Source organism: Papio anubis, chromosome 20 (genome assembly GCF_008728515.1).
Source record: "Papio anubis isolate 15944 chromosome 20, Panubis1.0, whole genome shotgun sequence".
NCBI lineage: Eukaryota > Metazoa > Chordata > Mammalia > Primates > Cercopithecidae > Papio > Papio anubis.
The window spans coordinates 42,440,271-42,455,314 of record NC_044995.1 but is presented as its reverse complement, the minus strand read 5'-3'; the positions used below and the strand labels follow the sequence as shown (position 1 = coordinate 42,455,314).

The following is a 15,044-nucleotide window of genomic DNA, read 5'->3' as shown; positions in this document are numbered from 1 at the left end:
TAAGAATTGCTGTGGGTCAGGGGCTGCTGTGGAATCCCATTTCTTCCCACCCAGGCCTTTTTAATGGGAATGTCTATTTTAAACTATCCCATTCCTGTCCCAAACTCTGTATTGGTTGTGTGGGGAACAGATAACGTCTCTTTAGCTTATAAATGTTCAAATCTAGAGGAGCAGGAGTATATTCAAGAAACCAAACCCAAGGACTCTTTTACGATTTTTATTTGTTTTTATTGTTATTTTTAAATTTTTATTTTTATTTATTTTTTGAGACAGAGTCTCACTGTGTCACCCAGGCTAGAGTGCAGTGGCACAATGATCTTGGTTCACTGCAGTCTCTGCCTCCCAGGCCCAAGCGATCCTCTACCGCAGTCTTCTGAGTAGCAGGACTATAGGCACATGCCACCATGCCCAGCTATTTATTTGTTTGTTTTTGGTGGAGACAGGGTTTTACCATTTTGCCCAGGCTGGTCTCAAACTCCTGGGCTCAAGCTGTCCTCCTGCCTTGGCCTCCCAAAGTGCTGGGATTACAGGGATGAGCCACTGTACCCAGCCACTTTTCAAAAAAATTTTTGAGACGGGGTCCCATTCTGTCACCCAGGCTGAAGTTCAGTGATGCAATCATAGCTCACTGCAGCCTTGAATTCCTGGGCTCAAGTGATCCTCCTGCCTCAGCCTCCTGAGTAGCTGAGACTACAGGCACATGCCACCACACCCAGCATGTGTTTGTGGGGAGTAGAGGGGAGTCTTATTTTGCTGTTCTTACCAAGGTTGGAGTGCAGTGGCACAATCATAGCTCACTGCAGCCTTGACCTCCTGGGCCCAGGTGATCCTCCTGCCTCAGCCTCTTGAGTAGCTAGGACCAGAGGCATATGCCACCACGCCTAATTTTTGTATTTTTTGTAGAGACGGGGTCTCTCTATGTTGCCCAGGCTGGTCTTGAACTCTTGGAGTCAAGGGATCCTCCCACCTCAGCCTCCCAGAGTGCTGGGGTTATAGACGTGAGCCACTGCTCTTGGCCCTCTTTTCTGGATTGCACCTTATTTAGTTGACCAGATCCTGGACATAAAACCAGAGTCTGCTACTACGGGCGTGAGACTTTGGTGTGGCCTTAGGAAGGTAAGTGTTTCTTGTATGTGGGAAGTATAAATATTAATAATTTGTAGCCACGTACAGACTCCGATGGTTTTAAAACATGGCCCTAAAATTCTTTGATAGTTTTACCTCCCCCTTGTATCTGCACTGACCTTTGACTGCATTTCCCAAAGGAGTACAACATAAATGATTCCATGAGATTTCCACAGCGAGGCCACAAAGGGCCATGCGGTTCCCTCGTGGTTATCCTGGAACATTCCCTCTTGAGATGCTTGCCCTCTTAGTGCTTCCTCTTGGGAACTAGCAGCTATGCTGTAACAGGGAGGCGTTACATGTAGATGGCTGCCATCAACAGCCACCAGCTGCTATCTGTCTTTTAGCCATTTCAAGGAAAACATCAGATACAAGAGTGATGATAGAATCAAGGTGATTCCAGCCCCCAGCCTTTGGATTCAGCATCAGCTGTGTCAGACTTCCCAGCTGAGGCCCTGGACGTTGTGAGGCAGAGACAAGCCATTCATTCCTACTGTATCCTGTCCAAATTCCTGCCCCATAATCTGTTAACATAATAGAGTGGTAATGGTTCTGTACCAGCAGTTCTCAACTTTTTATCTTGAAACTCTTATACTCCGAAAATTGAGCACCCCAAAAATCTTTTGCCAATGGGCATTCTATCTGTGAATATTTAATATTTTAGAAATTAAGGCCGGGCATGGTGGCTTTTGCCTGTAATCCCAGCACTTTGGGAGGCTGAGGCCAGCAGCTCAGCTGAAGTCAGGAGTTCGAGACCAGCCTGGCCAACATGGCAAAACTCCATCTCTACTAAAAACACAAAAAATCTAGCTGGCATGGTGGTGTGTGCCTGTAATCCCAGCTACTCGGGAGTCTGAGGCAAGAGAATCAGTTGAACCCGGGGGGAGAGGTTGAAGTGAGCTGCGATCATGCCACTGTGCTCCAGCCTCCAGCCTGGGTGACAGAGTAGGACTCCATCGCAAAAAAAAAAAAAAGAATTGCAAATTTTAAAAATATTTTAGTAATATACATAACATGCTTTTTAAAAATAACTTTTCCACAGTAGCAACAAAATAATGTGGAAAGAGTGGCATATTGCATGCTTTTGCAAATCTCTTTAATGTCTTAAGAGCTTAATAGATGACAGCTGAATTTCATACCTGTTTCTACATTTTTTGCCATTAGTTGCTTTGATTAAAGTATATATAGAAAATTTGGCTTTGCTGAGATATATAGTTGGAAAAGAGAGAAGCATTTTCAGGTAATTTTGAGTTTTCTTTGATATTACACCAAAGCTCAAGAAATGGTAGTTTGTGAAGGATTAGTTGCAATATGGAATATGAAATCCTGTCAAGGAATTGTTTCTTTTCTGTTACATTAAAATCCGTTTGTTTGTCTTGCACTATTTTTTTCTTTCTTTTCTTTTTTTTTTCTTTTTTTTTTTTTTTTTTTTTTTTTTTTTTTTAGATGGAGTTTTGCTCTTGCTGCGCAGGCTGAGGTGCAATGGTGCAATCTCCACTCACTGCAACCTCCGCCTCCTGGGTTCAAGCGATTCTCCAGCCTCAGCCTTCCAGGTAGCTGGGATTACAGGCACCCACTACCATGCCTGGCAAATTTTTGTATTTTTAGTAGAGACAGGGTTTCACCATGTTGGCCAGGCTGCTCTCGAACTCCTGACCTCAGTCAGTTGCCCGCAGCTCCAAAGTGCTGGGATTTTGAGCATGAGCCATGCCCAGCCTATATCTTGCCCTTTGGCTACTTTATTAATGCATGATTTCATACCTTACTACATGACTTAGAAAATAGGGCCAGCACAGTGGCTTATGCCTGTAATCTCAGCACTTCGGGAGGCCAAAGTGGGAGAATCACTTGAACTCAAGAGTTTGAAAGCAGCCTGGACAACATAGTGAGACCCTCATTTCTAAAATGAAAGGAAATAGTCATTTACTTCATTACCCAGATCTTCCAAATGTTGACCTATTTTATAGTACAGTGTCTAAAATAAACCTTCATGAACATGACCATTGATCCTATCAGAAAAGTTTACATGTGTTGAGACACTTCCAAGGTGACAGATCTAAGCTTTCTAACTTTTTCTGTTCCCTCAAGGACATTTTTATTTATCCCAAGTGTGGGACAGTGAGGCATTCAGTGACCGTGCAGTTCAGTGCCACTGCCTTTTTTTTTTTTTTTTTTTTTTTTTTTTTTTGAGACAGAATTTTGCTCTTTTTAGCCACAGGCTGGAGTGCAATGGCACAATCTCGGCTCACTGCAACCTCCGCCTCCCGGGTTTAAGCGATTCTTCTGCCTTAGCCTCCCAAGTAGCTGAGATTACAGGCGCACTCCACAACGCCCGGATAATTTTGTATTTTTAGTAGAGACGGGGTTTCGCCATGTTGACCCGGCTGGTCTGTAACTCCTTACCTCAGGTAATCCACCCACCTTGGCCTTCCAAAGTGCTGGGATTACAGGCATGAGCCATGGCACCCAGCCCACTGCCTTAATTTCTGCTGAGGCACTAGCACTTTTGTCCACTGTTACATTGTGTCATCAGTATAAATGTGGATATGGTGAAGAGGTCAAGAATGTATTTGTGCTATTATAACAGTAGTTTTAATCTCACAGACCCCCTGAAAGTGTTTTGGGTCCCTCAGCAGTTTACCAACCCTGAGAACCGCTATTCTGTATCACTAAGCTTGAGGTGGTTTTTTTTGTACTACAACAATAATCAGAACCAAACTCATACCCTTTTTTCTTCTTTTTTTCAATTATTAGTTTCTTCAGTGGACTAGACGGCTGACTGGGAAGATTCCAGGGTCCCAACAGCTTCAGAGTTGCAAAGCCTGTAGAGGTACTGTTTGCTTACATAGAGCCTAGGTGTTGAGGGCTTAGACTCTGGAGCCCAGCTGCTGGAATGTGGGCCTTGCAGCTGTTACTGTTGAGCTGTGTGTCTGGGGCCCTTCCCTTAGCCTTTCCTGAATCTCATTCTCCGTTTGTTAAATGACATCATAAATAAGGCAAATGATTTTGTTGCTAAATGCCAGTGGAAACTTTAATAGTCGTAACTGTCACAAGGTCTGATGACCTCACAGTTGTTTTGCCCTTAATGGATGCCATAAAATGCCTGTGGTTCGACTCACTTCATTACAACTCCTTGAGGGATCACCATTGTTACTGTCTTAAGTGATCTGTGTACGATGAAATACCCACCACCATCTCTGATGGATTCCAGTACCTTGTTTCACTTGAGTCTGTCCAGTCTTTAGAGTTAACAGGGGAACCCTAGTTACTGATTCCAGACTTTCTGGCCTCACCCAAAATTAACAGCAGCCAATTTGCATTCTTCTGGGTTCTTTTTTTTTTTTTTTTTATTTTTTTTTTTTGAGGGAGTCTCGCTCTGCCGCCCAGGCTGGAGTGCAATGGCCGGATCTCAGCTCACTGCAAGCTCCGCCTCCCGGGTTCACGCCATTCTCCTGCCTCAGCCTCCCAAGTAGCTGGGACTACAGGCACCCACCACCACGCCCGGCTAGTTTTTTGTATTTTATAGTAGAGACGGGGTTTCACCGTGTTCGCCAGGATGGTCTCGATCTCCTGACCTCGTGATCCACCCGTCTCGGCCTCCCAAAGTGCTGGGATTACAGGCTTGAGCCACCGCGCCCGGCCGCATTCTTCTGGGTTCTATATTGTTGGCCCGATATTTAGAATTATTGTGTGCCTCTGGGCAGAGAACTCACAGTTCAAAATACCTTTTTTTTTTTCTTTGATACAGGGTCTTGCTCTGTCACCCAGGCTGGAGTGCAGTAGTATGATCATAGCTTACTGCAGCCTCCACATCCTGGGTTCAAGTGATCCTCCCACGTCAGTCTCCCAGGAGCTGGGACTACAGGCACAAATCACCATGCCCAAATTTTTTTTTTTACTCTCCTATTTCTTTCCTCTCTCTTGTTTTGGAAGTTACTCAGCAAGCTGCATCTGTCCAATTGGATATGTATGTCATGTCCTGTTAGAATGAAGTATTTCAGAGTATAAGCATGATAGTAATAAAACTCACAATATTGTCATTAAGCCACTTACTTTAGAGATCCTGTGATGAACCCAAAATCTCCCTTATTGCTGACCCTGGAGACCTATTAAGTCTAGGTGAAATAATATCAAGAGTTAGACTGATCTTTTTTTCCCCAATCACTTTGCCTCTGAGTAACCATTCTTCAAATTCAGAACCACACTCAAGGTAAAATATAAGTAAGGGCTGCTTATTTTTTGCCTTTGTTTTGGCACCTGTAGACAATACAGTTTATTTAATTTCAGGTTTTCACTGTTATATACAGTCCTACCTTGGAGATTTGTGGGTTTGCTTCCACAGACCATCATAGTAAAGCGAGTCATACAAATTTTTTGGTTTCCTAGTTCATATAAAAGTTACGTTGGCTGGATGAGGTGGCTCTCACCTGTAATCCCAGTGCTTTGAGAAGTTGAGGTAGGAGAATCACTCGAGTATAGGAATTTGAGACCAGCCTGGGCAAACATAGCGAGACCCCATCTCTACAAAAAAGATTTTTTTTAATCAGTCAGGTGTGGTGGAGTAGCTGTAGTTCTAGCTACTCAGGAGGCTGAGGCAGGTGGATTGCTTGAGTCCAGGAGTTCAAGGCTACAGTAAGCTATGATTGTGCCACTGCATTCCAGTCTGGGTGACAGAGCAATACCCTGTCTCAAAAAAAAGAAAAAAAAAAAGTGCTGAGCGTGGTGGTTCATGCCTATAATCCCAGCACTTTAGCAGGCTGAGGCGGGTGGTGGATCACCTGAGGCCAGGAGTTCAAGACCAGCCTCTCCAACATGGTGAAACCCCATCTTTACTAAAAATACAAAAATTAGCCAGGTGTGGTGGAGCACACCTACAATCCCAGCTACTCGGGAGGCTGAGGCAGGAGAATCACTTGAACCCAGGAGGTGGAGACTGCAGTGAGTCAAGATTATGCCAGTGCACTCCAGCCTAGGCAACAGAGCAAGATTCCATCTTTAAAAAAAAAAAAAAGGTTTAGTAAGTGTGCAGTAGCATTATGTCTAAAAAACAAAGGATGCACCTGAATTGTAAAATACTTTGCTTCAAAATGCTGACAGAGAAACAAAATGAGTATGTGTTATTGGAAAAATGGTGCTAGTAGACTTCATCAGTGGAGGATTGCCACAAACCTTCAATTTGTAATAAAAATAAAACCCCACACATTATCTGCAAAGCGCAATAAAATGAAAGTATGTTATTTGCTGATTTTCAGGAATTAGAAGGAAGTGAGAGTATTGCTGTCATCAGAAATAAGAGGATTGTTTTGCCAAGCTACTGAAAAAAAAAAAACTTTCATTCCTTTGTCAACTGCAAGAATTGTAGTATTTGACAAGAAACACCCAACTTGTCAAACACTACGATTCTTGCAGTTGACAAAGGAATGAAAAGTTGAAAGTATATGTGAGGCCGGGTCACAGTGGCTCACACCTTTAATCCCAACACTTTGGGAGGCCAAGGCGGGGGGATCACCTGAGGTCAGGAGTTCGAAGCCAACCTAACCAACATGGCAAAACCCCGTCTCTACTAAAAATACAAAAAGTAGCCAGGCATAGTGGCAGGCGCCTGTAATCCCAGCTACTGGGGAGGCTAAGACATGAGAACAGCTTGAACCCAGGAGGCGGAGGTTGCAGTGAGCCGAGATCATGTCATTGCACTCCAGCCTGGGCAACAGAGGGTGACTCCATCTCAGGGGAAAAAAAAAAAAGTATATATGAGCATTTAACAAGGCTATAGGTTTTGAATTTGAGCCCTGAAAACCCCCAGGTTTGGTTTCATTGGGAATTTGTTTTCAAATATGTCTCTGCTCTGGATCCAGAGGTGGCACAATTTTGCCAGTTTTTGATATATAAATGGTGACAGTATCCTTTATTTTCTTTTAATGAAAATCCTAAAGTAGTCTTTTAAAATAATTCTGAAAGGCCGGGCACGGTGGCTCAAGCCTGTAATCCCAGCACTTTGGGAGGCGGAGACAGGTGGATCACGAGGTCAGGAGATCGAGACCATCCTGGCTAACACGGTGAAACCCCGTCTCTACTAAAAACAAGCCGGCGACGTGGCGGGCGCCTGTAGTCCCAGCTACTCGGGAGGCTGAGGCAGGAGAACGGCGTAAACCCGGGAGGCGGAGCTTTCAGTGAGCTGAGATCCGGCCACTGCACTTCAGCCTGGGTGGCAGAGCCAGACTCCGTCTCAAAAAATAAAAATAAATAAAATAAAATAAAATAATTCTGAAAATCTGGCCAATAATAATACAGGACTCACAAATGTAAACTTTTCATACGGAAGAAATACTACCCATTGAAATTGGAAAGCCTGTTTTCAATTTGGGGCGTGCTTTTTTTTTTTTTTTTTTTTAATTGCTTTAAGAGATCAAGGATTTTAGACAAACATGTCATAAAGTGTTTTTAGATTTGCATGAACCTACTGTGGCTTAGTATAAATAAATCCCTAACATGATTTTTACAGATGCCTGTGAAAATGGGGGTTTCTACACTGCCTACCCCAAACCTGACTGCAGTCAGAACAGGGCCCCGCGGCAGGCAAAGGCTATATCATTAATTCTCAAATGAGATTCGTCTAAGCAGGAAGTGCACATCTAGTGCAGTAGTTTTAGGCCAACCTTTTTCAGAGCCTCAGGCTCTGCCTGTCACCTTGAAGGCATCCATGTGGGTACCCTCAGGGCTTCTCTTTGCCATAACAATAAAAGGATTGCTCCCACCAATGTTTGCGTCCATGGGAGAGGAGGTAGGAGCAGCAGCCCTTGTCCTGTGTGTGGGAGACCCTTGAAGGGCTCAGTGGAAATTGTCAGCAGCAGGGAGCAGAACAGATTGTGGTGAGAAGAGACATTCCACTGAGTTTCTGGGCCTTTGACTCCCTGGAACTTCTTCTCTATCCACCCTCCCTCTCCAGAAAAAAATAATAATTTAAAAATGGAATCGGTGTAATCAGTGAGGTAGCTGTATTCCAGTGAACAAGCAGTCTGCTCTTGCATCTGCATGCATGCAGCCTTGGCATTTTCTCTAGAAAAAAAAAAGAGGCCAGGCACAGTGGCTCACACCTGTAATCCCAGCACTTAGGGAGGCCGAGGCGGGCAGATCACGAGGTCAGGAGATCGAAACCATCCTGGCTAACAAGGTGAAACCCTGTCTCTACTAAAAAAAAAAAACACAAAAAATTAGCTGTGCATGGTGGCAGGCGCCTCTAGTCCCAGCTACTCGGGAGGCTGAGGCAGGAGAATGGCGTGAACCCGGGAGGTGGAGCTTGCAGTGTGCCAAGGCACTGCACCTCCAGCCTGGGCGGCAGAGCGAGACTCTGTTTCAAAAAAAAAAAAAAATTTTTTTTTAAAAAGAGGTTCTACCTCTTGCATGAATACAGATGGAGGCCAAGACCGGCATTAACAGAGGCTGTGTGTTTGCCATGGAGCTCAGGAGGGCTAATGGACATTTTACTTCTGCCTCAGACCATCACACTTTGTCCCCAGAACAAAGTCGAGAGTCCTTGGTCAATGAACATGTGTAAATATCCTCACACTTCACCTAGTAGTTCCTTTTTAGGCTCTAATAATGTGGTAAAGAAAAGAACCTAACTTCTTAAAATCTTTCCTTTTTTGGATGTAGATTGAAATTTTTGTTTTAAACACAATAGCCCTAATGCCTAAATCTAATGTTAGTAATTAATCCCTAGTGCTTTAAGGATTTTCTGTTTATAGGCAGTTATTTTATGGAGCTGGTCTATGTGAGAGGCACAAACTGCCAGGAGGGATTGAGATTTCCTTTAGCCAGGATTCTTAGTTCTGAGTGGCTCTAGTGAATAACATTAACAATGAATCTCTGGCCGGGCACTCATGCCCCTAATTCCAGCACTTTGGGAGGCCGAGACGGGTGGATCGCTTGAGGTCAGGAGTTCAAGACCAGCCTGGCCTGGTCATGGTGAAACCCCGTCTCTACTAAAAATACAAAAATTGACTAGCTGGGCGTGGTGGCGGGCATCTGTAATCCCAGCTACTTGGAAGGCTGAGGCAGAACTGCTTGAACCTGGGAGGCGGAGGTTGCAGTGAGCCCAGAGGGCGCCACTGCACTCCAGCCTGGATGACGAGCAAAGCTCAGTCTCAAAAAAATAATAATTTTAAAAATAATGATTCTCTTAAACATTCTTAAATCCTTCTGTCTAGGTAGGAGTTTTATTCATGGGAGTGTCTGGAAAAGGGACAAAGGCTATTGAGATTTTTTTAAAAGCCTGGATTTGGGATGTCTGAATACAGTAATAACTCCAAAGTCATTTAAAATCCATCTTTTTTTCTACCACCAGACTGAGATTTTCAGTTTTAATTCTAAGGTTCCAATCTTGCAAATGTGAATCAAACCCTGTTGGTCCTAACAGGATCTCCTTTGTTGGCGGATAATTTTAAGTGCTGACAGAGACCCTCAGTTTTTTTAAATACCTGGACTTAATTGTTTAAACTGGAGTCCAGACCAAAATATCCCTGACCTCGGGGGTCTTCCTTTGGTCAGGAAGAGGGAAGGGGGCAATTGGACCCCTTTTCCTCCTGTGGCTGCAGAGTCCCATTTTCCTCTGGGGACATTTGCTTTTTCCCTTGGGAAGACCGTAGGGATTCTAGTTCCTGCGGACCCTTTTACTTAACTTTGAGACCCAAGCAAGTTACTTGGCTTGTGCCTCTTATTTTCTGTAATGCAATGAAGAGAGTCACAGCCTTCGCCCTAAGGGAGCAGGCGCGTCTGCCACTCCCCATTCCCAAGTCCTCAGGGCGAATCCGCCAAATGCGCTAGCTGGGGAGCCCGCCCCTCACAGCCGCTGGCCGGAAGCGGAAGTGCGCATTCATCGCCTCGCCGTCTCCCAGCGCTGCCGCCTGCAGCTGAGAAAGGTGTTCGTATCGTTTGTTCTAGCGGGCCAGGCCCAGGTGCGCCCCGCTAGTCAGGCCGGCGGAGTGGGGAGGGAAGGGGTCAAGGGCGCCCTGCGCAGCCCCGGCTGCTCCAGACTTTGCCTGCTGCTTCCCGCCCAAGCCTCCGGCTATCGCCGTGTTTCTTCCCGGAGCCCCCGCTTGCGGCTCCTTCCAGCACCGCTGGGCTTGGGGCGGCCATTCCGGAAGTTGGTCCCTGGGAGGCGGCGAGTGGGTTCATGTGGTCAGAGCGCGTTGGCTGGGCCTCTTCTCCACTTTCTGTACCGTCCTCTTTAAACGTCTTCCCCAGTATGAGACTCTTTTTCTCAAGAAAATGCCCTCGTGTGCCTCACTTTCGGCTATTAGAAGGCATATCTTGGGATGTGCATTATCAATTTGCGGAGATCGTTCCTTTTTTTCTCCTCTGTTATGTGGATGCACCCTAGTGCTTGATGGGCATTTGAGTTGTTCCATCTGAGTGGGCTTGTGCGTGTTTATTCGTATTTGTGGACTTAGGTCTTCAAAGTTTGTTTTTGGAAGTCAAGTTGTTGGGTCAAAGGATAAATGAATGTGTAATTCCTAGGTATGACCAGATGCCCGTCTATGGGACTTGTGCTTTTTTGAGCCCTCAGGGTGTATGTTTTGTATACAGCAAGCAGGAGACCTTAGTTTTCAGTTTACCTGTAGTTTGTTTCGGATGTTTACATATTGACATATTGTTTATGAGTAAGAAGTTTATTCTCCCTTTATAATCCTATTATGACCCCACTCCTGCCCCGCAAATTTACTGCCCTGCCTAAGACGTCCGAAACATTAGAAGGAGCAATCCTTGCTGCCTTCCAGGTGTCAGAACGAAAGCTTTCAGCTTGTCACTACTTATATGTTTGCTATATGTTTTTGATAGATTAAGGACATTCCCTTCTGTAACAGCTTTATTGACATAAGATCATATATTTCATCTCATTTAAAGTGTATAAATCAGTGGTTTTTAGTATATTAAGAGTTGTACAACCATGACTACAATCTAACTCTAGAACATTTTCATTGCCCCAAAGAGAACCCCATACTCATCAGCAGTTATTCCCCCATTCCACTCCATTTCACTGGTAACCACTAAGAGACTGTGTTTCTGTGGATCTGCCTATTCTAGACATTTCATATAAATGGAATCATGAAATGGAAATCATGAACTATGTAGTCCTTTGCGACTAGCTGCTTTGAGTTAGCGTAATGAATTCAAGGTTATTTTGTAGCATGTATCACTGCTTCATTCCTTTTTTTTTTTTTTTTTTTAAACGGAGTCTAGCCCTGTCGCCAAGCTGGAGTGCAGTGGCGCGATCTCAGCTCACTGCAACCTCTGCCTCCCGGGTTCAAGCGATTCTCCTGCCTCAGCCTCCCAAGTAGCTGGAATTACAGGCGTGCTCCGCCATGCCCGGCTAATTTTTGTATTCTTAGTAGAGACGCAGTTTCACCATGTTGGCCAGGGTGGTCTTGATTTCCTGACCTCGTGATCTGCCCATCTTGGCCTCCCAAAGTGCTGAGACTACAGGTGTGAGCCCCCGTGCCCAGCCTCATTCCTTTTTTTTTTTTTAATGAGAGGAGATCTTGCTCTGTCACCCAGGCTGGAGTGCAGTGGTGCCTTCGACCTTCCTAGTTTGGCCTCCCACCTCAGCCTCCTGAGTAGGTAGGACCACATGTGTGGGCCACCAAGCCCAGCTAATTTTTTAAATTTTTGGTAGAGATTGAGTCTTACTGTGTTACCAGGCTGGTCTGAACTCCTGGGTTCATGTGGTCCACCCACCACAGCCTCCCTTAGTGCTGAGGATTACAGGCATGAACCACCATGCCTGGCCTTCATTCCTTTCTGTTGTCAAATGGTAGTCCATTGTATGGATACACCGCATTTTCATTTATCCATTCATCAATTGATAGACATTTGGGTTGTTTCTCCTTTTTGGCTATTATGAATACTGCTGCTGTGAATATTTCTTTTGGGTATATACCTAGGAGTGGAATGGCTTGTTCATGAGACGAACTTTTATGTTTAATCTTCTGGTGAAATGCCAGGCTGTTTTCCAATGTGGCAGCACCACTTCACTCGCCTCCACAAAAAACAAGAATTTCTCCACATCCTCAACACTTGTCTTTTTAATTACACTCACCTTAGTGTGTGAAGTGGTATCTTAATGTGGTTTTGATTTGCATGTCCCTGGTGACTAATGATGTTTAGCATCTTTTCATGTGCAGTTGACCTTTTTATCTTTAGAAAAATGTTCATTCAGATCATTTTGCCCATCTTTGAATTGTGTTTTAAAAATTCAGCTGAGGCTGGGTGTAGTGGCTCACGCCTGTAATCCCAGCACTTCCGGAGGCCGAGGCGGGCGGATCATGAGGTCAGGAGACTGAGACCATCCTGGCTAACACGGTGAAACTCCGTCTCTACTAGAAATACAAAAATGTAGCCAGGCATGCTGGCACGCATCTGTAGTCCCAGCTACTTGGGAGGCTGAGGCAGGAGAATCGCCTGAATCCGGGAGGCAGAGGTTGCAGTGAGCAGAGATCATGCCACTGAACTCCAGCCTGGGAAACAGATCAAGACTCCGTCTCAAAAATAAATAAATAAAGAAGCTGGCTGAATTAAATTCAGCCTGAAAGTTTTCAGGCTGAAAACATTTATTTTTGAAATCATTATGTGATACTGGTTTTTATCACTTTGAGTTGATCATCCTGGTTTTCTTTTGCTCTATTAATGAAGCAAATTATATTGATTGATTTTCTAATAGTAAGCATCTCTTGTATTCCTCTGGTAAACCTAACTTAATTCTGTTGTACTATCTTTCCTATTTATTGACATTTTTTATTTGGACTTATTTTCCTTAGAATATCTGAATCTATGTTGAAATTTGCCTATGATTTTGTTTACTTAAAGTGGCCTTGTCATGTTTGATATCAGTATGCCAATCTCCGAGAACATTCTTCCTTTTATACTGTTAATCACTGTAATCCCTTTGATAAGTTAAACTGTTTTGTGAAATTAGTTTAAAAGTGACCATTTTTTCCCCTTGTAATATTGTAAACTGCTGTTAATAGAATAATCAAATGCAAACATGACATTTTGAACCATACAGAGTTCTGGGGTTTGCATAAAGGCTATATTAAACCTTCCAAATACCCAACTCTCGCCTATAGAGTGGATAAGTTATCTATACCTAACATAATGCAAACGTTAGTGACGAATTACATTGAAGTGTAGTTTAAGTAACCAGAGTCTCATAAATATGCCTAATCTCTGGAAGATTTTCATCCAGACTAGAATTCTTTCTTTTTTTTTTTTTTTTTTGAGGCGGAGTCTCACTCTGTCGCCCAGGCTGGAGTGCAGTGGCGCGATCTCGGCTCACTGCAAGCTCCACCTCCCGGGTTTACGCCATTCTCCTGCCTCAGCCTCCCGAGTAGCTGGGACTACAGGCGCCGCCACCACGCCCGGCTAATTTTTTGTATTTTTAGTAGAGACGGGGTTTCACTGTGTTAGCCAGGATGGTCTCGATCTCCTGACCTCGTGATCCGCCCGCCTCGGCCTCCCAAAGTGCTGGGATTACAGGCTTGAGCCACCGCGCCCGGCCTAGAATTCTTTCTTCTTTGAGTGGCATAACTGACTGATAAAGCCTTTGAGCATGGTGTTTTTTGGTGAATACCTAAATAATCCAGTTTTGTTTTCTATTTTAAAAGAAGAATGTCTGGGCAGTGAGTTAAGCTGGGAAGACCTAGCGCCTTGCTGACAGCATCAGTCTAGAATCTTCTTTCTTTTACGTTTTTTAAATTGTGGTAAAATATCTAAAGCCAAATTTGGCATTTTAATCATTTTTAAATGTACAAGTTAGTGGCATTAATTGCATTCACAGTGTTACTCAACCATCACCAGCTAGTTCTTTTTATTGTAATTTCTACATAGTCAGTTTTGGTAAGTTATATTTCTGTAGGAATCAATTTATTTCCTGAAAGTTTTGAATTTGATTAAGGTTATTCATGTCTTGTTTAATCTCTGCAACATCTATAGTTGTGTTTTTCTCTCTTTTTCTTTGAAGAGTTTTGCCTGATTTTTTTCCTAGTAGCTTTCAAAGAACCAGTTTGTCGCCTGAGTGATACTGTTGTTTTCTAGTTCATCATAGTATTTTTTGCTATTCCTGCTCCAACCACTTAAGTTAATTTTTAACTTCACTTCTTTTCTAATATAAACATGTAAAGCTTATTTTTTTCCTATGGACCAGTTTAGGTACATTCTACAAGTTGTGGTACTTAGAACTAATCAATAACCATAGTATTATGTATTTTCTAATTCAATTCTTTTATAAAACCATAAGTTCTTTGGAAGTGTGATGTGTTCTTAATTCCAAATGTGTTACTTTTTTCTATTTGCCTGAAAAATATGAAACCACTAACATTCAACCACAGTTTTAAACTACCAAAACAGCCATTTCATATAGTGCAACGTAATCTCTTGTAATTAACTTACAACTTAATTACATTGTAATTAAGACATGTCAGAGAACGTGTCTGTATACCAAATCTTTTTCTAATTTTTTTAATTTTTAATTTTTGTGGGCATAGGCCGGGCGCGGTGGCTCAAGCCTGTAATCCCAGCACTTTGGGAGGCCGAGACGGGCGGATCACGAGGTCAGGAGATCGAGACCATCCTGGCTAACACGGTGAAACCCCGTCTCTACTAAAAAATACAAAAAAATAGCCGGGCGAGGTGGCGGACGCCTGTAGTCCCAGCTACTTGGGAGGCTGAGGCAGGAGAATGGCGTGAACCCGGGAGGCGGAGCTTGCAGTGAGCTGAGATCCGGCCACTGCACTCCAGCCTGGGCGGCAGAGCGAGACTCCGTCTCAAAAAAAAAAAAAAAAAATTTTTGTGGGCACATAGTAGGTGTATATATTTAAGGGGCACTTGATGTTTTATATACCAAATTTTGAAAGGTTGAAGACAAG

At 43.8% G+C, this 15,044-nt stretch overlaps 1 protein-coding gene across 28 annotated transcripts in view; it reads left to right on the top strand.

The window, feature by feature from the left end:
• LOC101002450 (zinc finger protein 177) overlaps window positions 1-15,044 on the top strand; it is a 67,082-nt gene that overhangs the window by 39,688 nt on the left and 12,350 nt on the right. For 17 of the 28 annotated variants that reach the window (XR_004180391.1, XR_004180394.1, XR_004180393.1 and 14 more), the window contains one exon: window positions 3,880-3,955. The exons of 7 other annotated variants lie outside the window; for them this stretch is intronic. Coding sequence is in view for 14 of the 21 variants with exons in the window: in XM_031659971.1 (XP_031515831.1) it covers window positions 3,880-3,955 (76 nt within the window). In the remaining 7 variants the exon portion in view is untranslated. Of the gene's footprint in view, window positions 1-903; window positions 1,846-3,879; window positions 3,956-15,044 lie in introns of those variants that run through there. 4 more of the 28 variants (XR_004180392.1, XM_031659980.1, XM_031659977.1 and 1 more) reach the window with 2 other exon arrangements.